Source organism: Pseudopodoces humilis, chromosome 6 (assembly GCF_049639895.1).
Source record: "Pseudopodoces humilis isolate 2021_Gansu_Grassland_sample_001 chromosome 6, ASM4963989v1, whole genome shotgun sequence".
NCBI lineage: Eukaryota > Metazoa > Chordata > Aves > Passeriformes > Paridae > Pseudopodoces > Pseudopodoces humilis.
Genome location: NC_142205.1, coordinates 70,597,378 through 70,620,717, shown reverse-complemented (window position 1 = coordinate 70,620,717; position 23,340 = coordinate 70,597,378). Strand labels below are relative to the sequence as shown.

The window sequence follows — 23,340 nt, the reverse complement described above, 5'->3', positions numbered from 1 at the left end:
CCGGGCGCGGGGAGGGATGTGGCTCTGTGCGTGCCCGAGTGGGAAAACGGTGCTGGAAAAAAAATAAATAAAATAAAAAAAGCGCCAGGGAGACGTAGGGAGTGTCTGAGGAAGCAGCAAGTGGTCGAGAGAGCACAGGGAGGGACAAGACATCAGGCTCTGGGGCTTTTAAGTGGAATTTGCTTTCTGTTGCAGCTGCCGGTGAGCTCACGCTGGACCCAAAAATTTCATTGATGGCCGGAGAGCGGGACGTGGCTCAGCGATGGAGCAAGGGGTGTTGGTAGGAAGCGGGCTTTGGAGAAAGTGAGGTATTGGGGATGGCTGCCCATGAACTGTGAGCCCGCGTTTCTCCCAAAATCCGTGGTCCACGGCAGAGAGCTGGCGTGCAAAAAGCCGGAGGCTCACAGGGGAGATGGCGAAGGGCGCGGGTTACCCGGCCACAGGTGCACACTGAAGTCTCCTCTGACATCCACCACCTCCACAGGAGCCACCCACGCCCGTCCAAAATCATTTCATTTCCCCCCCAAGAGTTCTAAACAAGTGTTCGTCACTCCTCAGCTGAGGCTTTTCCCCCACACGTCCCCACTCCGTCCTTGCCCAGGATGCTGAGCCAGGAGTTGGATTGGATGAACAGAGTTTTGTTACAATTCCTTTTACACAGCCACCCGTGTCTGATCCCAAAAGTCTTGGACGAAGATCGATTGGGGAAGACCGCGGGATTGGAACGTTTTTAGTCCAAAGCACATGGGCGTGGAATAAAAGCCCCCTTTAACCATTGTAGTTTGTGGCACCACTCCGAACAGATCGGGAGATGGTTCCACAGTCTTTCTAAGCGGATGCTGCTCCAGGAGAGTGAACGAGGCATCTCTTTTCCCACCCAATCTGCAAGGGAATAGGGGTGAGATGGCAGCCAGGAAATCTCATTTTGGAATTAGGTGTGCCTTGCAGCGGACAGTACCGAGCGTGTGAGGAGCAATGTTCTCCCGACCAGACGCGTCTGAGCAGCTGTGAACGCCCCCATGTCTGAGGGCCGCGGCTCCGACTGCCCTCAGCAGCCGCCGCCATGTTGTTTCGGGGAAGGGGGACCAGTTTGTCCTGCAGCGCTACGAGACAAGCGCGGCTTTGCCCTGAGGCCCCTCTCAGGCCGGTGAAGAAGCGAGCCGAAGGCTTTTAAGCAGCCCCCGGCAATCGGTCACCTCTCCCCGGGCAGCGGGCAGGCACCGGAACCCCGCACCCGCGGAACGACAGGCCCGGGCGCGGCGAGCGGGGGGGACGGCAGTAGGGGGACACCGCTAGCGGGCCCGCGGGCGGCCGGAACGCTTCTTCTCGGTCTCGGGAGCGGGTTCCGCGGGGAAGCGTTCCGGGGGTGCACCGGGCGCAATGGCGGCGCCCAGCGCTCGCTGCCTGTGGCGAGGTGAGGGGGCCGCGCTGAGGGACCAAGGGCACCGCGCGTCTCTCCGCCTCCACCGCCGCTCTGGGGCTGGAGGGGGGCGAGGGGATCCTGCCCGGGCGGGTCAGGGGCGCGGGAGGCCGCGGCGCTTTGTCTGAGGCGGTGTTTGCTCTTGTCCCGCAGCACTGGCCCCGCGCTGCGGGCGGCTCCTCCCCGGGCTGGAGCAGCTCCTCGCCGTCCCCGCTGTGGTGAGCCCCGCCACCGCCCGGCCCTACGCGGCCGCAGCCAAGTGAGTGCGGCTCCGGCGTCCCGGGAGGCTGCCTTGGCCTGTGCGGGTGGTGTTTGGGGGGTGTGGGGCGGGTTTGGTGTCCGCAGTGCCGCTCCAGCAGCCGCCTGACCCTGCGGGCATCCCGCGGGCTCCCGGAGAACAGCCCGGGCTCGCAGGGAGTGTTTTCTGTGGCAGCGGCACAGGGAAAGCTTGACGCTGATGGTTTTGCGGGGTCACAGGTCGGCGTGAAAGCTGGTGAGCGCCTGGAATGGGTTTCAAACCCTTCAGATGGCTTTTTATGGTTTAGTTTGCCATCTCTGTAATAACTCGGCACGGCTGGGAGAAGCAAAATTGACCTCTGTGTACAGCGTTGCCAAGTGCTGCAGGCCCCTTTTGCCCTGCTTATAGAGGAATGGAGCATCCAGTTATCATTTTAATGTTCTTTTCCTCGCCCGGAGACCCTCTGAAAACAGGGAGGAGGATGAGACAAGGGCGTTTAGCTGAACGCCAAATGGAAGGGGAGGAGAAAACCTGTTCTGCCTGGGGTCGGGCTGCCGAGATAATTAGCCAAACCCTCCAGCTAGCCACTTAACAACGAGTTTGGGTGGGGTTTTTTTTTTTTGGCTTTTCTTGTTCTCAGAACTGCCAAAAAAGATGCCAAGAGGCCCAGGCAGGAGAAGGTGAAGGAGAAAGCCCCGCCCCGGAGGCGGCGGCTGATGGCCATGCCCGTGGACGATGTGTACCTGACGTGGCTCTACAAGAGACCCTCCTACGAGCTGGAGCAGGCCGTGGGCATGCTGAAAAGATTCCAGGAGCTGGATTTCACCCACCCCAAGCAGTTTGTGTACATCAATGTGTTCCTGGATATGGCTCTGCAGAAGAAGGTGGGCTGGGAGAGGGGCCTGGGAATTGGGGCGCTTCCGGAGGCGTTGGGTCCATTCAGACTTGGGGATTGTCACAGGGGGGAATTGCAAAGACAGGCTGCAGCCCCTCACCTCGTTGGCATTTTTGGTTTTTTTGGTCACATTTAGGGGACCAACTCTCTGTGATTGTATAATTTACCCTCAAGTCATAACTTCTTACTGTTTGTTTTAATTTTTTTTTTTTTTTAATTATATTTTTTTATTTGCTCGCCAGAAAAAAGTGGATCCATTTTCCAGCAGTGTCACTCTTCCCCATCGCTTTACGGATGAGGTGAACAAGGTTTTGGTGTTCACAGAGGTGGGTGAGCCAGGATTCCTTTATTTTCTTTATAAATTCCTTTATTTATGGAAGGATTCCTTTATTTCTTGCTTCTTTCCCTAAATACCAACCAATGTCAAGCTACCACTTTATTTTATTTTCATTTTTTTTCTCTCGACAGAATGAGCAAGAAGCTGAAATAGCTCGAGAGCATGGAGCTGCCATCGTGGGAGGACTGGAATTAATCAAATGGGTACCTATTTTCCTTAAAGAATTCCATAAATATCCTAATTAAAACAGGATGGGGGCCTGGGGAGGGGGAGAAGCCTGATACTCAGTGAGTATCAGCCAGGGTGAAGAGTGCCAGGTGGGTTTCTGTGCCTGGACACTTTTATAGATATGAATGAAATGTGTTGAACTGTGCTTGTTGCAGATCTTGGAGGATGAAATCCAAGCTGATTTCTATGTGGCCGTCCCTGCCATAATACCCAAGTTAATACCCCTGAGGAACAAACTGAAAAGGAAGTACCCCAGCAGCAAGAGGAGTAAGAAGCAGTTCTTTGTTGCAACTGTTACAAATTGCTGGTGGAGATGGAGCCCCGGGGGTGCCACTGAAATGTTTTTTTTGGGGAGGATGTGTAGTTCCATTCGGTGTTAGGCTGCAGGGCGACCCCACCACTCGTTTTAGGTCAAGGTAACTCGAGGAATCTGTGTTTTCCTACAGCAGGCAAATCTGGGATTAGAACCCAGATAAATTTACCTGCTTATTGATCCTGATGAATGGGGAAGGAGGGAACAGGGGGAGCTGTTTTTCTCATCTCAGTGAGGCCACCATTGTCTTGTCTGTGAAACTGCGTTTTGGAGTGGCCTTTGCTTGCCTTAATTAACAGATTGAATTATCTCTTTCCTGATTCCACACCTATCTGTGCTAATGGGCATTACTCAGACAACTTCTTGGCTTTTTTTGGTTTTTTTTTTCAATAGATTCCCTGGGCAGTGACATTCCCAAAATGCTGCAGTTCTTCAGAGAATGTCACGAGTACACGGTAGAGGATGAGGATATAATCAAGACAAGAATAGCCAGAGTAAGTTTTGTAGAGAGCTCTTAAATTTTTCTCTCCTGAGCGGAGCTGTAGTATTCAAAGAGGGGAAAAAAACCCATGTTTTCAGTCTCTTTCTGAAAATTGACCATTTTAACTAACCTTAAGAAAGAAGGAAATAGAGCTCCTTGTTGTGTGGCATCTTCAGCTGGTTGTAAACTTTTTCCTTTTTTTTTTTTTGGTAAGTAGATAAACTGTGAGCTTTTAAGTCTGTGTTCAGTATGCACAGGAAAGTCCAAAAGTCTTTGCTTTACCCAAATAATTAAAGACTTCTAATTTTGATAACTATAGTTATCAGCTGGAGTAGAAAGCAAGAACTGTTTGTGTTACACCTGAAACAGAACATTCATTTTTACTTTTTTTATTTATTATCTCTGCCCTAAGCTGTGGGGTTTTTTTGCTTTCCTTCTGGTTTGTGTCTTTGTAATCCTGCCTGATATTTAGTTTGAGTGTGGCCATGGAAGGAGGGGTGGGAAAGACCTGAAGCTTTACCTGGCAGTGTTGGAGATAAATGAGTTTATGAATTCTGATTAGCTGCTCTGAGCTGTGCACGGGCATCCCAAGGGCTTCCTTGTCTGCATTTTTGTGTCTAGTTGGAATTCTGGATCTTGCTGTTGAAGGAGTCAAACTTATTTAAGAAATAAAAAGGGAACAAACAGCTTACCTGAACCTTTTTGCAGCACCTTGTGCTGCTCTGGAGAGCAGTGTTCAAAACTTCAAACATCAGGATCGGTGTGCATCCACAAGGATTTCGTGTGGAAAGCTGGCTTGGAAGCTGGGATATTTATTTGGATGTGGGAACTATTTTGAAGTGTTTGGAACCCTCTGAGCATTACCTGTCTTCATTATGGAGCTGCTGAGTTGATTCTTTTGATTGGTTTCCTTCTATTCAAGCTCTTAATGCCTTCAGTTTTAGGTGTGTTGATGTTTTTGGAGTGGATCCATTTCATGCTCTTTGACAGCTGCTTCTTGAAGCTTCTTTCCCCAAATCCTCTGTTTTAATAAGGTTTTTGCAAAACCTCTTGTGCATGTATTAATTTTTTTTTTTTAAAGACTTCTCACCCCCCACCCTAAGGCTACATGTTGTTACAGAGCCCTGGGAATTTGGTGTCCTGAGTAGAAATCTGGAGACCATATCAGCATGTATGAAATAATTATTTTCTGAGTCACTTGGATTTGTCCATGGGATTTGTCCCTCCTTCACAGGGAACACGGACAAAGGAAATCTATCCCAGTGCTGAATAACCTTTCAGATGTATTCAGTGCTTTCTGATGTATTCATCTGGGCTCCAAGCATCACCATAACTAACTTGGCATTATCCTTTTGCAGCTGGATATGCCTGCTGAGCACATCATTGCCAATCTGAAAACAGTTATCCACGACATCTGCACCTTCAAGCCATCAAATTTTGGTAAGGAGTCCTCCTGCTAACGTGCTTGTCCAGGTTGCAGCCAACAAAAGTGGGAAATGGATGTTCTTTGCTGGATTGTCATTAAATTACCTTTCTGTTCTCAAAGTGAATCTCTGAAATTCCTGCTCCTCGAAGGGAAAAGCTCTCTCTCTCTGGTTTTCTCTGTTTATTTTCGGGTTTTTTCTGTTTTTTTTTTTTCTGTTTTTTTTTCTGTGTTTTTGTTTCTGGGTGTTTTTCCTGGATGTTTTTCCTGGATGTTTTTTCTGGATTTTTTTTTCCCCCTGGATGGTTTTTTCTGGATTTTTTTTTTTTTTTTTTCTGGATTTTTTTTCCCCCCCTGGATGTTTTTTTTCCTGGATGGTTTTTTTTCCTGGATGTTTTTTTCTGGACTTTTTTTTTTTTTTTTTCCCCTTTTCTTTTCTGGATTTTTCCCCCCTGGATTTTTTTTTTCTGGATGTTTTTTCTCCAGTTTTTCTCCAATTTTTCTCCCTCCCTCTCTCCCTCTCTTTTAAACTCCTTAGCAAAAGGAGCTACAAAGGACTAATCAAGCCAGCTTTAAGCAAAGGGCATCTGCCTAATAGGTAGAGGAAATGGTGATTCGTGAAATCATTTTAGGCAAGGAGCTTTGTGTGAGCTAAAAACCCATTTTTTTATGTTACTGCTTGCTTAATGTCTGCCAGAAGAATCATCTTGCTTCTCTCCCAGTGATTCTGTTCATAGTAGCTGCAGAGACCAGACCATAAAAAGCCAACTACACATGCCTTGAGAAGCCTAAATAAAATCTGAGGGGTTGCCTGACTTGCAATACAATAAGTAGATGGCAGGAGGGGTGTTTTGGATTGTTAGTTTCTTTTTTTAAAATCAATTTAAATCAATTTACATCAGAACTAAGGATTAGCTTTTCTGGTCTGAGTAGCTTTTCCACTGATTTGGAGAGTCAGGCTTGATTCTTGTGGTGTTCTTTTACTTGATTGAAAACATTTTCTGAGAGCAGTCAGCCTGGAGACATGGAGAGGGGTGGACTGACCAGCTTGGTGGTGGACTTTTGTTTCGTAGATCCCATTGTGCGGAGGTTGGTTATCAGATCTTCCACCAGTGAAGGTTTGCTGCTGAACCTTGATGGAATCCTGCCTCAGGTGGAGAAAGCAGAAGAAAAAGAAGAGAACGCGGTGGATGAAGATGAACAAAAGCCAGCTAACCAAGAATCTGTTAGTACCTGATGTCTTCCCCTTGCTCTAGCAGGGGGAGCAGATGGTGTCATTCAAATCATGCTCTGTGAGAACAAAAAATAAATGGGACTTGAGGATTTCAGGTGTAAATTCGGTTTAACCTTGTCACAAACAGGAGCCTGCTGCCAGAACCATACCGACCTTTTCTCTAAGGAAGAATTGGATGTGTTTTGGGGGGGTGGCAGTGAATGTGCACTTGCTCTGATGTATTTTCCCGCCTGGTTTGCTGGAGTATGAACTGGAGATCCGGCTCTCCTTCCCGGTGCTTTCTGCTTTATTTCCAGGAGGTGGCGCTCCCGCCCTTCCCTCCTGGATAGGCGTTGGAATTTCTCCTCGGGTGGGTTTTTTTGGGGGGCTCTGTTGCTTAACACATATTTGTAAAGCTGCACCCCGAAATGTAAGACAGTCCCAGAAAGTATTGGCTATTTACAACAGGGATGAGCTGGTCCAAATTTGGGCAGGTTTGTGGCTTTCAATCATTCCTATTATTCTTTCAGCTCCCATCTGAAGCCTTTGGCTGCTGTCAGTCAGGGTCGCCAATGCCTGTCAAGGCCGTGCTGATTATTTTTGGTTGTGTGGGATGCTTTGCTCAGAGTTGGAGCAAAAAAATCCCTTTAGGTGTGTATAGGAAGCTTTCATACAATAGACTTTCCGTGTTTTAAGTGGGAAAATGAATGCCAGTGCACTTGAATATCTTTATTGCTCAGGCATTAGACATGTAAGGAATATTATGAGGCATTCCAGTGGCTGTGTGTTGTGACCCAAAAGGAACAATTGGAAGGTGAGTTTCCTGTTGGTGTAGAAAAGCAAAGCTTGTGGTATCACCTGCATAGAATTCCTTGCCTTTTCTCTGTTCTCTTGGCCTGTTTCCAAGACTTCACTATCCATTTTGGAAAAAGATAGGCCTGCCCTCTTTGATGGGTGGATTTTTAAAAGAAAAAAAAAAGTGATGGTTTAAGCATAAATGTAGAGGTGAGCTTAAATCAGAAGCTCTCGGACTGCTGAGTGCTCTCTCAGAGAATAAAAGCACGGAATAACCAACTTTTCTGCAGGAATCTGTGCTTGGAAAATCCCAGCACGGTGGGGACAGAGTAAATCTGGACCTCTGGAGGTCAGGTGAGCAAGAGAAGTAGCTCAGCAAGTTTTGAGGCGCAGTTCTGGACTGGTGTCACTGCACCACTGATTGCTAAAGGAGTAATGCCCCTGCCCTGTGCCATGCTGAAACAGTGCTGTACAAGCTGTTGAGTGCACTGTGACGACTTTTTGTCCTGGGATGCTTGATTGGCACGGGGGGAGAGATGAAAGGGAGGGAGACAACGTGAGGTGATTCCTCTTTAATAAGCTTAGTCCCCAAACACGCGGCGTGGGAGCTCGTACGTGCGGTCCTTGGGCCGGCGTGCCTCAGAAATCACTTGAGTTGTCACACTAGGCACGGTGTTGCTGGCTTCTGGAAATCACTGTGGGAGAGAGGGAGTGCTGCAGCACCTTCAGCAGCGCAGATGATGTATGGTGGCTTTTAGATTTGTTTTATCTGAACCTGCTGTTAGTTTAGCTAAGGAGAAGAGCCGGGGTTCACACACAGAAACGTTTGCCCAAACAAGGAAGAAGTTGTCCTAGAAACCTGTGTGCAGTTGTGGGGAGTGCAGGGTTTAAGCTGCCACTCAGTCTCAACCTGGACTTGTAGGGGAATTCGTGGCACTGCAAAAAACCTGGAATTTCTGTGGGTCAGACTGAGTTCATGGGGCTTGTGCTGCGAGTTGTGCCACGGTTAGAGGAGCAGGGCAGGGATGTTCCAAGTGCCACCAGGGATGGCAGGTTTTTAGTGCTGAGATGGTTGTTCTGAATGATTAGGTGTGATGATTTTATCCATTGCTCTGCAATACCATTGGTCTTGGCAGCCTCCAAATTCTGGGAGAGGCTGATGCCAAAAGTCTGTCTGTGGGAAAACTGAAATAGGACAGAGGGGGACAAAAAGCTCTTGAAGCTGACTAAAAACACTGCTAGGGATAAACATAGTTCTTCTCCAAGCATTTACTTCTGTCAGTGCCTCAGCTTGAAGGTGACTAGAGGCTTCATCCCACCAGGACACGAAGGGAGAATTGTCAGTGTGTCACCTCCAAGACCACTTGGAAAACAAGAGGAAAACCTTCCCAAATCTCCAGGTACTGGGAGATGCTGGGTTAAGTTCCCACGAGGTGACACTGCAATGCCAGATTGTTTTCATGGGCTGATCGCGTTGATTTTAAACAGGCTTATTCAAAAAATCGTTAAAAACCCAGTTAAAACCTGGAAAAATATTGAACTGTCAGGCACTCTGGAAATGGGGAATCTGCATAAAAGCTGGTTCACTTGCTCCAGAGATGGAGCCTTCTCAGAACCACGTTTCTCCAGCTGTTCTGGGGAAGCCTGTGCCAGCACATGCCCAGCTCTCCAGGAACACAAGGTATGTCTGGCTCCAGTCTCTGGATTTGCCAAGTGGAGAAAGGGATCTTTCACACCAGCTTGCAGAAAACTGACCCCTGCCCTAGAGGTTTGATAAAAGGGGGGCTAAAAGTGATTTATTTCTACAAGCCCAGTGACTTTTTGTGCCGGTGTTTCTAAGATCCGTGGCAGCAGCTGACAGCTGGGCCATGGCTTTGCAAGTTGCACCATTCAAGCTTTCAGCCTTAGAACTATCTCCTATTTCTCCTGAGAGAGCCTGAAGCTTATTTTATATCTTTATTTGCTGCTAATCTGTAAAGAGAATCAAAACAGAAGTGCTGCTTTTGTGTTAAGTAGGATGTGAAGGACAAAACTTCACCAAACTTTGAATTTCTGAAAATCTGAAGTCTTTGGTGCCCAGTGCAAATCTTGAGAAATGCTGGAAATGAGGGAAACGCTCTCCCTTCACTCTGTGGAATGGGTAAATCTGCAAAATTATGTAAGGTAGAGGTCTTGAGTTCTTCTGACTTTTAACAGTGTCTTTGGAGCAGTGCTCTCAGGACAGCAGGAAGGAAGGTAGCAGAAACGGAGGAGGAAGAGGCTGTAGCTAGGCTTGTACAACTTGTTTCCCTAGTCCAAAGAACAGCAGCAGGAAGATGAACAACACAAATGATTAAAAGATGTAATATGTTATTTGTATGAAGTTACTGAACCCTCTGTGTGCTTGGTTTTGATTGTTTCCACCTGTTCTTTCTTGCTGGTGCTTCTCTGAATTTGGTCAAGTTTCACCTGAGGAGTTAGGAGGGAACTGGGACTCCTGTATTTCTTCCTTTTGTCGTTTCTGCTGTGTTTGAAAGAAACATGAAATATTTCTCTGCTCAGTGATGGTGTGTGCAGAGGTAGTTGTTGTGTCTCCCTGCTCCTGTTTTTATAAAAAGCTTTATAAATTTTTAGGTTTTTTAATAATAAGCTTTTATAAAAACCCTCTGCTAATGGCTGATGAGTATTAACTGGGTAGAGCAGAGAGAAACTCATCATGCCAATCACTGTTTGGATCTCAGAGCGCTGTACATTTCTCTTCTCCCGTTCCTTGTGGGAATTCCAGCACGGTGACTGAAGGCATACAGTCCTGGGGAGGAGAAAAAAAAATAAATTAAGAAATCTGACCTCCAGCTCGGAGTTTGAGATGGTAGTGTTCATTAGGAAGTGAATCAGAACTGAACAGATGGAATTACCACGGGGAATTATTATCAAATTGAGCTGCCATCGTTGCATTTAATCAGGCAAGCAGGAGATGAAGACAGCAGCAGCCCAGCCCTGTGCAAACCTACTGCTATGTGGGAGCTGGGATACTGCTATGAAGCAGGAAGGCTGAAATTAGCAGGGAAAAAAAACAACATTTCATTCATAGACTAGTAAAAATAAGCTCGCTTTCTGAGTTAATTTTAATTTGAGGCTTTGGCTCGTAGCAGTTTAATGGCTGTAACGTCGAACTTGGGGCTGTTTTTCTTTGTCCTGTGACTCGTAGGAGCCGAATTGGATTTGGAAACGTTGGGGATCTGTTGAGTGTGCAGTGCTGGAGAGGGGTGACATGGGAAGCTTTTTTTCAGTGGACTAGAACTGTGTGTGTGGAGGTGCTTAAAGTAAGAGAACGCTGTAAGGGCAAGAGTTTAACTTGAATTTTGGGGGGATTTGTTGTTTTTTTGTTTTTTTTTTTTAGTTTGAGCGGTTAACTCTTAGTTGGATTTGCTCTAGAAAGGAAGAGCAAAGCAGCAGGCATGGCAAGAAGAAATGGACGTGTGAACAGACCGGGCTTTGATAACTTCTCCTTATAATCCTACAACCCAATCTGGCACCCAAAACACCCCAAGTTAGAGGCTTCCAACCCCGGCGGGAGAGAGGGTGACCTCTCCCTTCCAGCCGCCGGGCTATGGATCAACTCAGTGAGGTCAGATCCAACACAAACACGTTGGTTTTGCCTAATCCCGGCACTGCCGCGCCTGGGACGGGCTGCGGGATTCCCGGCGGCTGCTCCATCCCCAGGTGGCCGGCGGGGGAGGAGGAGAAGCCAGGCTCCTCTGGCCCCGCAGCCAAGGTGCCGAGGAGGAGGAGGAGGAGGCGAGGCTCCGGTGCCGGGAGGAAGGAGGGAAGGAGGGCGCAGCGCTGCCCGGGGCGGGGCGGGGGGCGGGCGGGCTGCGGCGCGGAGCTGCCCCAGTGACTGCGGGCAAAGTTTGGCGGCGGGGCGGGGGCCGAGGCTCTGCCCCGGCACCTGCCGCGGGCCCGGCGGGCACTCCCGGCTCGCTGCTCGCCGCCCCGGGGCCATGAGCGCCGCCCGGGCCACCCCGCTGCTGCTGCTGCTGCTGCCGCTGCTGCTGCCGCTGCTCCGCGCCGCGCCGGCCGATGCCGCCTCAGGTGAGTGGCCGCGCCGGGCGCGTCCCCGTCCCGCGGGCTGAGGGATTCCTGAGGAGAAAAGCCGGCTCCGAGGCACCTTTGGCTGCGGCGAGCGGGACGGCTGTGCCTCCCTGGCTCCCTTGCCGCTCTCCCGGCCCGGGCGGGGGTCCGCCTCCGCCCCCCGCCATCTTGTGGCGAGGTGAGGGGGAAAGGGGCGAAGCCGTGCCCGGCTCTTGCCGCCGGTGGCTGCCCGGGAGCGGCCGCGGGGTGCCGGGCGTGGAGGAACGCGCGTCCCGCTCCGGGCATGGCGGAGCTGCCCCTCAGGCCGGGCGGGAAGGGAGGGCAGCCCGGCACTTGGCCGTGCTCAGGTGAGGGGGTGCTGGCCCGGAACGGCGTGCGGAGCCCGCAGCGAGCGGCCCCTGCCCGCGCTGAGGGGCCGAGGCGGGGCGGGAAGGGCCGGCCGCAGCCCTCACACACCCCGCGGGCGGTGCTGGCCCTGGGGAGGGCTCGGGAATGCGGCGGTGGGAGCCGCTCGGTGCCCGGGAAGCGTGAGGGGAGCCGGCAGCAGGCATCCTCTCTTTCCCGTGTTAGGAGGGGGCGGCTGGGTCCGAGTTGGCGTGTGGGGATGCCGCGGTGGGAGCGCTCGGAGGGAGGGACAGCGGGCGCTGGGTTTTGTCTGGGTGCGCTGGACAGGCTGCCCGGCAGCCACACTGATGGTATTGGGAGTTTGGGAGTGCGGACTGGCTGCGATCGTGCTCTTGGGTCGTTTTCCAGCCTGTCCTTCGGCTGTAGGTTGTTGGTTTCCGAAGTGGCACTCTCCGCAAACCCTGCTTCCCAGCGTGATTCCCGTTTGGCATAGCTGTCTTAGTGAATAACAGCAGTTAAACTCAGCGATGTGTGTGTGCGAGCTGAGCAGCTGCTCGGTGGGGATTTGGGATGTTAACTCGTTGGGTAGGGCTCTGACAGACCTGACTTTTACCAAAAATAAAGGCTTTCAAACCAGAAAACTGCATTGCATCCAAGAAATCCCCCACAAAAATACCACAGCAGGAAGTCTGGGGGTTTCTTCAAGTCAGGTGCTTGAGCATGTGGAAGTCATAATTTGCAGAATGCTTTTCAGGTGTGCTTTGCAACAGGTGTTGATCACAGCCAGGACTTGGAGTTGCGTGGAAAATCAGGGTGCTGTTGTACGGCAGCCTCAATTAACGTGTCTGTAGTGTCTTTGGCTCCCTCATAATTGGGAATAAAAGTGAAATTTGTTTGTAACTAAGGATTTTCCAGGTCCTGCAAAGCTGGGTTATATCTTAGTATCTCTTGGTAATGGAGGGAGATAGGTCTTTGCCCTCGTTGGGGAAGGAGGATCAGACTTGTGTGAGTTTGCTTTCTGGTCCTACATGGTCCCGATTCCCTGCTCTGGCCCCAGAGGGGATGAGCACACTGGTATTTTAGGGAACTATAGCTGTCAGTGAGCTAAAAAGAAAAGGCAGCCCTGGAGGGGTAAAACAGATGGGTTGTACTGGTCTTAACTAAATGATATTAAGTTTTCGTTGTTTTCTGTTTTTTTTTTCCCCCTTGTGCCTTCCAACAATGTGTGACCTTGTGGCTTGCATTGAATTTTGAGGTGCAGCTGGATGGTGAGCCTTGAAATTATATTCTCTTGCCTAAAGAACAGCTATTTGCTGAGTTTGAGAGAAGTGTGACTGGGCTCCCGTGGCTCATCCTCCTGGCAAGGGAAAATAATTCCCCATGGTGCCTCCACAGCCTCTTGCAGCTGAGCTGAAGATGAGCTCAAAGGAGGAGCTTTTGATTCTGAGAAGTGTAGCTCCCAGGTTTTCTCTACCGATTTGTCTAACCTGCATTTCTCGGGGAAGCTCCGCTCTTTGAGGAGGAAATTCTGACTTTTCTGGGTGGTCCCTCGAGGCAGCCTTTCCCGTGGTCTCTTTCCTTTTCATCTTGGAGTTCCTTTGACAGAGGAAAACTATTTTAGCAGGTCCCCCCTTTTTGTCTCTGCCTCATTTGTGCCTTTTTTGAGCCCGACTAGGCTGAAGGTCCTGTCCCTTATCCAGATGTTGCCCAGCTGCCCCAAAACTGCATTTTTTGTGGCTGCCCAAATGTATTTTGGTGGTGTGACAGAGCAGGTTCACTGGAGGCTCTGCTGCTGCTGTTACTCGCTTCTAACCATGTTTATTTTTGTTTTGGTCCCTCAGGTGCCTGTGTCTACCACGGCTTCTTGTTTGAGGTAGGTGAGCTTGATCACGTTTGTGCTGGGGGACGGGTTTGTGAGGGTGCTGTTCCACTTGACTCTAGTTTCTGCTTTTTGTCACCCCTGTGACAAGAGTGACAGGTCTGTCAGCTTCCAGTCTGCTGGAAAATTCTCTCCTTGGAGAGGTTGGGAATTCTCCCCGGGCCTTTGGGCCCAGCCAGTCTGACCGGGGCTTCAGTGGGTGAAAAGATGCGAGGGATTTGCAGGGGTGGGCAGTCCCAGGCAGGATGGAGGTGGTGCTTTGTAAAACATCAGTGCAGGGCCAGGCTGTGTTCTGCGTTTCTTTTCCTGAATTAATGAGCTATTAATGACAACAGCTTAAGGCTTTTTCCCCTCAGCTGATCACGGTACCCCGTCTCATCCTTACAAACACGACACATTTTCCTGTCTGGTGTCTCTAGAAACGTAACCCATGAGTGACTTGGTACAAGAATCAGAGCTTTTAAGAATTCATGAACAGTGTTTTGCTGGGTAGCACTTGTCAGCCTTGCTCCGGTACTCTGGGCTAAAAGGAGGTGGCTGAGCTACTTTGTGTCTCTGGAATGCTTCTGGATCTGCTTGCAGTCCCACCGCAGGCTGGCTCAGGGATTTGCTAGCCGAGGCTGGGAGGCAGCAGCTGTCGGGGGTTTTGTTTCTCCCCGGGCAGAAGTGGATACGTGCTCTGCATGAGTGGCACTGTGGAAACAGCTGGTGGCTCCTTTGGCCTTCCAGGGTGGACTCCAGGCCCGGGAAGTTTTTGTGCTCCAAGAAGGGCACGTAGGGAAATGGCTGGAAGGGGTTGTTTTTGGTGGGTGGCTCGGGAGGGAGTTGGGGCAGGCTAAATGTGTTTGCTCCTGTCAATGATGCTCTGTGGAGGGTCTTGACAGCCCTCAAAAGAATCCTGTAGCAACTTTTTGTTGTGTTTTAGATGATGCTTGGAAACACTGTTTCCTTTCAGCGTCTCCTGTTACAGTCAGCATTTTAATCCGTGTTTGGTGCAGAGGAGGCCAGGATGATTAGGGGGATGGAGCCACCTCTTCCATGAGGAGAGGCTGAGAGAATTAGGATTTTCCAGCCTGGAGAGGAGAAGCTTAGGGGTGACCTACGTGTGGCCTTCCAGTGCCTGAAGGGAACATAAAAGATGGAGAGAGGCTGTTTCAAAGGGATGGAGTGACAGGACAAAGGGGAATGGATTCAAATCGGCAGAGAAGGGGGTAGGTTTAGATTGGATATCAGAAAGGAATTCTTGGCTGTGAGGGTGGGCAGGCCCTGGCAGAGGTTTCCCAGAGAAGCTGTGGCTGCCCCTGGATCCCTGGAAGTGTCCAAGGCCAGACTGGACGGGGCTTGGAGCAACCTGGGTTTGGGAGAGGTGCCCCTGCCCGTGGCAGGGGGTGGGAGTGGATGGTTTTTAGGTGTCTCCCAAGCCGTGCTGTGATTCCACGTGGAAGTGGCTGTAGGTGAGCTGCTCCTGTGTTATTGTAGGGATTCTGTTTGCCGCAGAAGTCACTTGGAAAACCCTGGGTGCATAAATGCCACCTTTGAGCGCAGCGATGCAGGCACTGCCGGCGTTGGTAACGCTGCCCAAGTTCTGCCTCCTCCCTCGGGCTTCTCCTGTCAGGGAGTTTTCAGCCCCACACAGCCAGCTCCCTTTGCTCAGAAAGAGGAAAACCCAGGTGATTTCCTCGGAGCTGTGGGCCACGAGGAGACACGCTGGTGTCACCCTGCAAGTCGGGGTGTGTGGGAGGTGTTGAGCAAATCCACGCTGCTGGCGTCGTTCTGCCAGCTGGCTGGTGCCAGGATGAGGGGAAAAGGAGAGGGGAAGGACAGGGCTGTGCCTTGAGGTGCTTGGAGTGCTTGGAAAACGAGCCAGCCTCTGGTAGAGGCTGCAGCACGGAAGGACGAGTCCGGCTGAGCAACAAATGTAGGACATTTTAATTTTGTCCTCTTTTAGGATGGATTTCTAGGCTGGCAGATTATTTTGGAAGTTTCCCGAGACACAAAAATAGGTGCTTTGTTTTAACACCATAAAGCACTAAGGAAGCATTTGTTGAAAGGAAATGTTTTTAATCTTTGGGTTGAAAATTGTGAAGAGATTTAAAAGCCTTAATTCACAGTAAATGGTACTGTGCTTGTGCTTCTACCAAAAGTTTAGCTTCCCTATTTCCTTTTGAAATGTCTGGGTATGCTTTGTTGTCAGAAGTTTTAAGAAATCCTGATTTTATGCTTTTAAAACCAGATTTCTGTTTCTGTCAGTAGTTTGTGTTGAGAGTGGAAAGGTAATAAATAAAAAATGCTGGGTTTTTTTTCTCCCCCCAAATTTTAAATCTCTTATTCCAGATAGTCTCTACTGTGAATAAATTCAGTGGCTTTTAAAATAAATGTTAGCAAGCGCAGAGCACTTCTGGTTAGGGATTATTTCAAATTAGCACTGGAAAATGAGCTTCATTTTAATTTCATTAGAAAGATAAGAAGTTACTACTGAAAAATGAGATCAGAATTGAATATTTCAGTTGAAAAGTTTGCTTGTTAACTCTCACAATGGTCAAGATATTTTTGTTCTTAAATAATGTGATTTAAATGCCACTACTTAGCCTGGGGCTACATCCTCTGCATGTTTTGTAGTTAAGATTTGTTAATACAGTAATGCTCTTGTGGAGCAAATCTCATCTGCTTGTGGGTTTCAGAAATCAACTGGGATCAACTAAAATAAAAGCCATTTTTGAATCAAGACTGTGCTGCATGTGTGTTCCTTCTTTGTTTTCCTTGAAAACAGCAGTACAATACAGAGGGATGGGGATAGGCACTTTATTTCATGGTAAAAGAGAAGTCTTACATCTAAGGTTGTCTTGAGGAGGAGGTGAATTCTTGTCCCTTCATCAGCAAGGAGACAGAGGCACACGTTTTTTTGAAATGAAATAATTTTTCTTTTTTGAATCTTAGTGGTTCTGAATGTCACCTTCTTGCCCAAGAAAATGAGCCCTGGTGTAGAAGCATCTCTCAATTCCCCCTGGGCTCCAAACCCCGGTGTCTGGGAGCAGCAGTGGCTCCAGCAGGGCCCACTCCTGGGTAGCCCTGTCCTTTTCCATGCCATGTCAAAGCAGGGATGAGGTGCTTTCCTGCACCGAGCACATTTGCCCTGCTGGCAGTGAAGCACCAAGCCCATGTCTCTGCTTACCCTGAGGTGATTTATCTCAGCAGGCATTGCACAGCAGGCTGCAAATACATGGAATTTATCATCACCTTCCCTCCCCTTCAACCCTTCTGTGCAGGTGGGTGCGTCTGTGCTTTTGCACAGTGCACTCGCTGCTCAGAAATTGTGCTTTTTCCTCCTCCTCCTCCCTTCTTTTTTCCTCTTCCTCCTCCCTTCTTTTTCCTCCTCCTCCTCCTCCCTTCTTTTTTCCTCCTCCTCCCTTCTTTTTTCCTCCTCCTCCTCCTCCCTTCTTTTTTCCTCCTTCTCCTCCTCCCTTCGTTTTTCCTCCTCCTCCTCCTCCCTTCTTTTTTCCGCTTCCACCTCCCTTCTTTTTTCCTCCTCCTCCCTGCTTTTTTCCTCCTCCTCCTCCTCCCTTCTTTTTTCCTCCTCCTCCTCCCTTCTTTTTCCTCCTCCTCCTCCTCCCTTCTTTTTCCTCCTCCTCCTCCTCCCTTCTTTTTCCTCCTCCTCCTCCTCCCTTCTTTTTCCTCCTCCTCCTCCTCCCTTCTTTTTCCTCCTCCTCCCTTCTTTTTTCTCCATCTCATATTCCAGCAGTCCAGAGCCCAGCAAGGAAGTTGTGCCTCTCTTCAGTTATCCGTTCACATTTAAGAACAGCCTTTGGCTCCATGTTGGCATCCATGGGGTGCTCTTCCTAACATGCAGGGTATTTTTTTGGCAAGAAGGGATTTTAAAACAGCCCCCCCTTTCCTTTGGATAGGAGAAATTCCTGAACTACAAGAGAATTCTGGGAGTTGTGGGGCTTTTGAGCTTTAATCTGAGACTGTGGTCTGTCCATAAGGACTTCTCCTTGGAGCTGTGAGTGTCTGCTGGCTCTGATGTTCTGTGCCAGAGGTCTTCTCCATCCTGCTGGTGAAAGACTCGTGCCTTAATCTTCACTGTGTTGTGGGAGATCATCTGGCTTCAGATTTTTTTTGGAGATCAGGATCTTTACAAGATCTGCCCTGCTCCACGTTTTCCATCCCAGTGAGCTTCCCAGACAGGAGCTGTTGGTCCACGAGCGCTGACTGGAGTAGATGATTAACATTTAATAACACAGTTATAGGAGCTGTTTGCCAGAGCCTTGGCATAGCTTTCCCCATGGATTCATTCACTGGGACAGGAATTCAACACTTACCCAGCTCTTAGAAATTTTCCTAGTTGTTGTGCCTTCCATCCTTCAGGATGCATTTGAAGAGCTCTGTTTAGGAAATCACACCTTACAATTCACCTTTTTAAATCCCCACTGTGCAAAATGCCTTTTTCCTTTGCTTTTCCTCATTCCTTCCCTCTCCTCGACCCTTTCAAAACCTCGCTCAGGATTCCCATTAAACCTTCGGCCAGGATTCCCATTTGCATTTTCTCTTTGGAGAAGGGCTTGCAATGTCTAAGTAATTGATAAGGGAAATTTTAGAGCTTTGCTGTACATTTTCAGTGACCTCCAAAGAGCTTAAGGGTTTTGTGAGATAACTGAGGGAAGTGGATCCTCGCTTTGTTGGCAAATTAAGCATTTTGCCAGGCCAGGGTGTGTTTGAGACCTTGTTCTTCACCCTCAAAACATTGAGGGTCAAGAAGTTAAAAGGAACTGAATGCTCTCTCAGGCTTTTGAAATAGATTGTTAGTGCTTTAATTCATCTTAGGCGAAATTAGACTGCTGTGTCTGGACAGGGGTCCCCTGTGGAATTTCTCATCTCTGGGGTGATTTCATTGTGTTCCTCTTTCCCTTTCCCCCCTCCCCAAACAATCCCCATCAAAAATGCCATTATAGTTAAATTACTCTGTTCAGTGTTGTCCAGGATAAATCATTCCCAGTGCCTTTTCAGCAAACATTAGCTCTTCAGTTGTTGTAACCACTGAGTTCACCCAAGATACTCCTTGGTGCTTTCAGGAGGACAAAAGCTCCCAAATCTGGAGCTGTTCCCGGTTGTGTGCGTTGATTTTATGACCAATCCACTTTGGGAGGGGCTGTCCGGAGCCACGTGGTGCCCTGAAGTTTTTGGTGCCAATGTTTCTGCCATGCATATTAAATAGCTTCCAGTGGGAATGCAGGAAACAGACTTTTCTGGGAAGACTCCTGTAATTCTCCTCGTGCTGTGGTTTATTTGCTGAGCCGTAGATTAAGGAGACCCTTGAGGATAAAATACTCGATTTTGTAATCTTTATGTGTGCTCCAGAACCGTTCTGTAATGAATCCTCTAACCTCGGGAGCTCAGCATCCAAAGGATCTTTGTATTACCAGCTGCCATGCTGCAGCTCAAGGAGAGTCCCAGGCTCTGTGTTTCTGAGGATCAGCCAGGGGAAAAAAAATCCTCTCCCTCCTCCCTCAAAAGATAAATCCTGAACATGACTTCTTCCCAGATTAATTTGAATATTTGAATAATTTTAAGCCAGATGTTTTTTTACTAAAAAAAAAAAAAAAATTAGTTTCCTAACCTGCTTTGCATGTTGTTATATGGAGATCAAAATGAAACATCTTCCGGGCTGAAAACTGGGAAATTTTAATTTAAGGATAATAATTTTTTGGGGACATCAACAGGAGCTGAAAGTCGGGATCTTGCAGCAAGATGGCAAAGATAAGAAACTTTGAACCCTTTGGTTATCAAACCAGATATCTTGTTTCTAATGGGAATGTAGAAAATAGAATGTAGAAAAAACATCCCTGGAAGTGTTAACCTTTTCCTTTCCTGGGCATTCACCTGTTGTCCTGCATGAATCCATTTGGTCACGGTCGTGTGGGATTAATTCCTTTCGTGTGCTTAGCCAGCTCGAGGCTGATCTGCCATACATCAGGTGTTGTGGTTCGTGGCTGTTGGTATTTTCAGAGGAAACACAGGGTTGCTTGTTTAATTATGAAAAACCTCTGCTGATGGAGGCACAGTTGTCATTACTGACGTGCCAGGAGCCAGCTCCGAGTTAGTGGATGCAGTAAATCCTTTTATGCATCAAGCCTGGAAAAGTGGTTTCAGGGGAAAACATGAGCAAACTTGTCTTTCCCACTTTTTTTTTTTCCCCCTGCATTTTTATGGATTCTTCTGTGTACATAAAAAGCCTGATTTTCTTGAGTGCCTCAGGAATTCTCAGTATTGCAGGGTAGAAGTAACTTGCTAAACTTTTATTCCAGTGGGTTATTTTTTTGTCATTATTTTAAAAATCAGGATTCTAAAAGCGTTCCATTTCGAAAACCCGGGTTTGGTTTTAAATTGGAGGCACTTAAAAATTGCATCTGCTTAAAATTGCAGCTACTCCTTCCTGTCTCAATTTCTCAGCGAAACGGCGAGATCGTCGCTTTTATGGGAAGGGAACCCTAAAAGTGCCTCGATCTGCTGTTAAATGGAAATCTTCCAAACCAAAATTGAATTATGTGCTTCCATTGAGTGACATAAAGGGTAATTCTTAGGCCTCTTTTCCATGTTTTATTTAAAACAAAAATTCCCACAATGAAACAATAAGCTTAATGAAAACCTGTTTAAATTTTAATGAAATCTTTAAGGACAAAGCAAAGTCGAGTATGTTACTTCCAAAGACATGGGGAGACTTCATATTGGATAAAAAGGAACCATCTGAGATACAGTCCATTAAAAATTGAGGAGAATTTGTCCCAGAATTTAGGCTTTAAGCCCTGTTAGTGCATCCCACAACTCCAGAAGTCTGGCCATGACTGCAGGGCAGTTGTTTTGTAGTTATCTTTTTTTTTTTTTTTTTCCCATGTTGTAACGTTACTTCCTAAGGGGTTTTTTTGGAGGCTTGAATGCAATCCAGGGAGGGATCCTGTGTATGTGGTGTGTGATGAGGCAGGATAGCTGAGGCCCATTTTACCAGCATGGTGAAAGCAGAATGGATTTTAAAGTCATTTATCTCTCTCTAATGTTGTTCCTTTTCTGCCTGGTCCCTTAATTCCCTTTGATTCTTCTGAGCAGACTTAATGAATTCAACACAGGTGTTTCTTTTGGAAGGCGATGTGGCTTTAGCCACCCTGTGTACATCCTGCTGTGCCCCATCGAGTTTCTCTAGTCACAGGAACCTTTCCAGGGGGTTTCAGAAGGATTTGCTGGCTTCACAAGAGTGGTGAGGCTTCGCTCTTTGGAGAGGAGTGTGCTGGAGTTGCCACAGATCCTTCCTTCTCCTCTGACCTCATTTTGTGGGGGAAGATCTAAGCTCACAAGATGTAAGACTGTCAGTTCTCCTTCTTGCTTCGGGCAGAGAAATACCTGTGAGATCAGAGACGAGCCTCTTGAAATCCCTAGGAGAAGGCATCATCCCTGATATTTTGCAGCCTAGGAGGGAGCTGTGCAGCTCAGCTGCTTTTCCTGCTGTGATCAGCATCCTGTGTTGTCCAGTTATCCCCTTGGATGGCATTTGTGTCTGCTGAGAGCTGGCTGTGGGCACCTGGTGTGTCCAGGCTGCCAGAAGCACTGATTTGTGACATGCAGCCCTCTCATCACCAACTTTTGAATTATTGTGGCAATGCTGATTTATCTCGTTAAAATAGGAAGTATTAGTATCAAAAATAAACTGGGTATGATGCTCTGTAGGCAGAATTTTTTTGCTGGGCTTTCACTGCTTATCAGCAAGCAATGCTTGATGCTTTTGAGCCTGTGGCTTTGTGAAGAAAATGCAGGATTGAAATCTAGCAGTTTGTTCATATGTGATCGTTCCCCTCCTTTTAGTCTAGCCTGGGAAGAGGCATTTGGTTCTGCAGGTACCTGATCTGATCTTCAAGGTCAAATCTTTTCCTTGGCATCCTGTTTATACAGATGCCTTCATTACATTACTACATTAGCCTCTACAAATAGCTGCTAAATCCACATCTTTGGACCGAGATGATAATTCCTCATGTGGCAGCCTGACTGAGTAACCTTGTTAAAGTCAGCTGTAGTGCTATGTAAAAGGTGCTGTGAGGTCTCTGTACCTAATATTTTTAGTGCATTCTGTGTGGTGCCAGAGCGTTTCTAACCTTACTGAAGTCATTTCATGCTTCTGTAATTCACTGGGTTTTTAGTGTATTTATAGATGCTGTTTTATCAAGCACTGCAGTAGAAATGATGAGAGCATCTGGTTAAATCCATCACATCTTGTGCAACAACCTCCGAAAAAATAACCTTGGTAATCGAGCCTTTCCCCCTTTAGATGGTTCCACTAATATTTTTAAAAGGCTTTAGATATTTAATATCACTGGGGTGCCATAAAGTGTCACTGCTGTGCTTTTCTGTGGTGGAAACCCCATCAGTCAGCGACGACGCCCGAAACAGCGGAGCCGCGTTCCAGCTCGTGCCAGGAGCCTCGGCCGTGACGGTGTGGAAGCAGCAAAGCTGTGATTTGTTGGGATTCATACTGGGAAACCTCCCTGAGATGGTGTTGACAGCAGCATCTGTGTGGAGCGACAGAGCGAGGTTGTGTGAGGAGCGTTGGGCAGGCCAGAAAAATGGGAAATATCTGGCTGTGCTGGCAGGGAGAAGCTGTTCCCGCGCTTCATCTTTCAGTCTCTGGGAAGCGGTGCTGGAGTGATTTAGGTGGGGTTTGCAGCCTTGCCAGCTCGCAGCCTTGCAGAGAAGCTGGAGGTGAGGCTTAGGGAAACACGATCAGCACAGTTCTATTTGGGAAGCCCACATTCCTGCACTCCTGAGCTTCTGGAAGTGCTGGAGTTGCTTTGATGTTGGTGGACCCGGGCATTTTCCCAGCTGAGCACTTGACCCTGGCGCTGGCAGTCAGCCTTCCAGACACTGAGCTCATTTAATGAAGCGGGGCTGCAGGCTGGCAACAGCCTTGCCAGTTGGTGTTTTCCAGAGAGAGCGTGGATTTGCCTTCTCACTTGCCTTGCAATGGATTTGCAGCAAGCCCAGCCGCTGTCTCTTTTTCTTACATTGCCTTGGCCCTGCACGGGAAGTTCTGGCTCTTGGTGTGAGCCAAGCTCCCACCTTCACACATCAAGAAATGATTTGGCATTGGATCTGGAAGTTTAGGGAGGAAGCTGGCTTTGGGCAATGTGTTAAAAGCGGGATGGAGATTCCCTTCACGTGGCTGCCTTTAGGCGCCGTAATGCTCAGCTGCCTTTTGGGAATGCAGCTGCCTGTGTGATTCTAGTGCTGAAGAACCACTTTTGTGGGGGGCAGCATGCTCTGGCATCCAGAGGCTGCTAGTCCAGGCTGGAATGCCAAAGGTGTTGTGGGGTTGGCAAGGTCTTTCCTTCACCCATTCCGGTGTGGGTACAGTCCATGTCCCGGTGACCTTCTCGTGACTGAATTGGGCAGGCAGGGCTGTGGTTTGTGCTCTCTCCGTGTTCCTGCAGTAGCTGCAGCAGGGTTACTCTTACTCCAGTCAAACACGATTATCCTTGCCCTCCCAGGCGCTTGGACTGTTGGAAATCCATCCGTGCTTTTGCCTCTGGCTTCCCTGGGAGCAGCTCCCGGCTGTGCTTTGTGTTGGTGTCTCTGTTTCCTGGCAAGGCAGTTGCTGTGGCTGCTGAGAAGTCAAATGAGGTCCTTGACTGGGGTTTATTTTTCTCTTTGCACAGTCCATTTGGT

General features: G+C 48.5%; 2 protein-coding genes across 4 annotated transcripts in view; both read left to right on the top strand.

Moving 5' to 3' along the window:
* The first annotated feature begins 1,349 nt into the window (after positions 1–1,349).
* MRPL1 (mitochondrial ribosomal protein L1) lies at positions 1,350–6,658 on the top strand. Its single transcript, XM_005531751.3, has 9 exons — positions 1,350–1,414; positions 1,574–1,679; positions 2,299–2,542; positions 2,796–2,879; positions 3,022–3,093; positions 3,274–3,385; positions 3,825–3,925; positions 5,271–5,352; positions 6,409–6,658. Exons 1-9 carry the CDS (start codon positions 1,381–1,383, stop codon positions 6,570–6,572), a joined length of 999 nt encoding a protein of 332 aa, XP_005531808.2. The 5' UTR covers positions 1,350–1,380; the 3' UTR covers positions 6,573–6,658.
* A 4,629-nt stretch (positions 6,659–11,287) lies between these two features.
* Positions 11,288–23,340, top strand: part of LOC102109088 (extracellular matrix organizing protein FRAS1) — a 105,606-nt gene continuing 93,553 nt past the window's right edge. For all 3 annotated transcript variants that reach the window (XM_088057106.1, XM_088057107.1, XM_088057104.1), the window contains exons 1-2: positions 11,288–11,414; positions 13,601–13,632. In XM_088057106.1, coding sequence (XP_087913232.1) covers positions 11,324–11,414; positions 13,601–13,632 — 123 coding nt within the window. In that variant the 5' untranslated portion in view covers positions 11,288–11,323. The remainder of the gene's footprint in view (positions 11,415–13,600; positions 13,633–23,340) is intronic.

Excerpts from the sequence above, each read along its gene's own strand:
- MRPL1 (XM_005531751.3), top strand. The coding sequence starts at position 1,381 with ATGGCGGCGCCCAGCGCTCGCTGCCTGTGGCGAG. Across the intron at positions 2,543-2,795 it reads ATATGGCTCTGCAGAAGAAG|AAAAAAGTGGATCCATTTTC; the intron begins GTGGGCTGGGAG and ends TTTGCTCGCCAG. Across the intron at positions 3,926-5,270 it reads TCAAGACAAGAATAGCCAGA|CTGGATATGCCTGCTGAGCA; the intron begins GTAAGTTTTGTA and ends ATCCTTTTGCAG.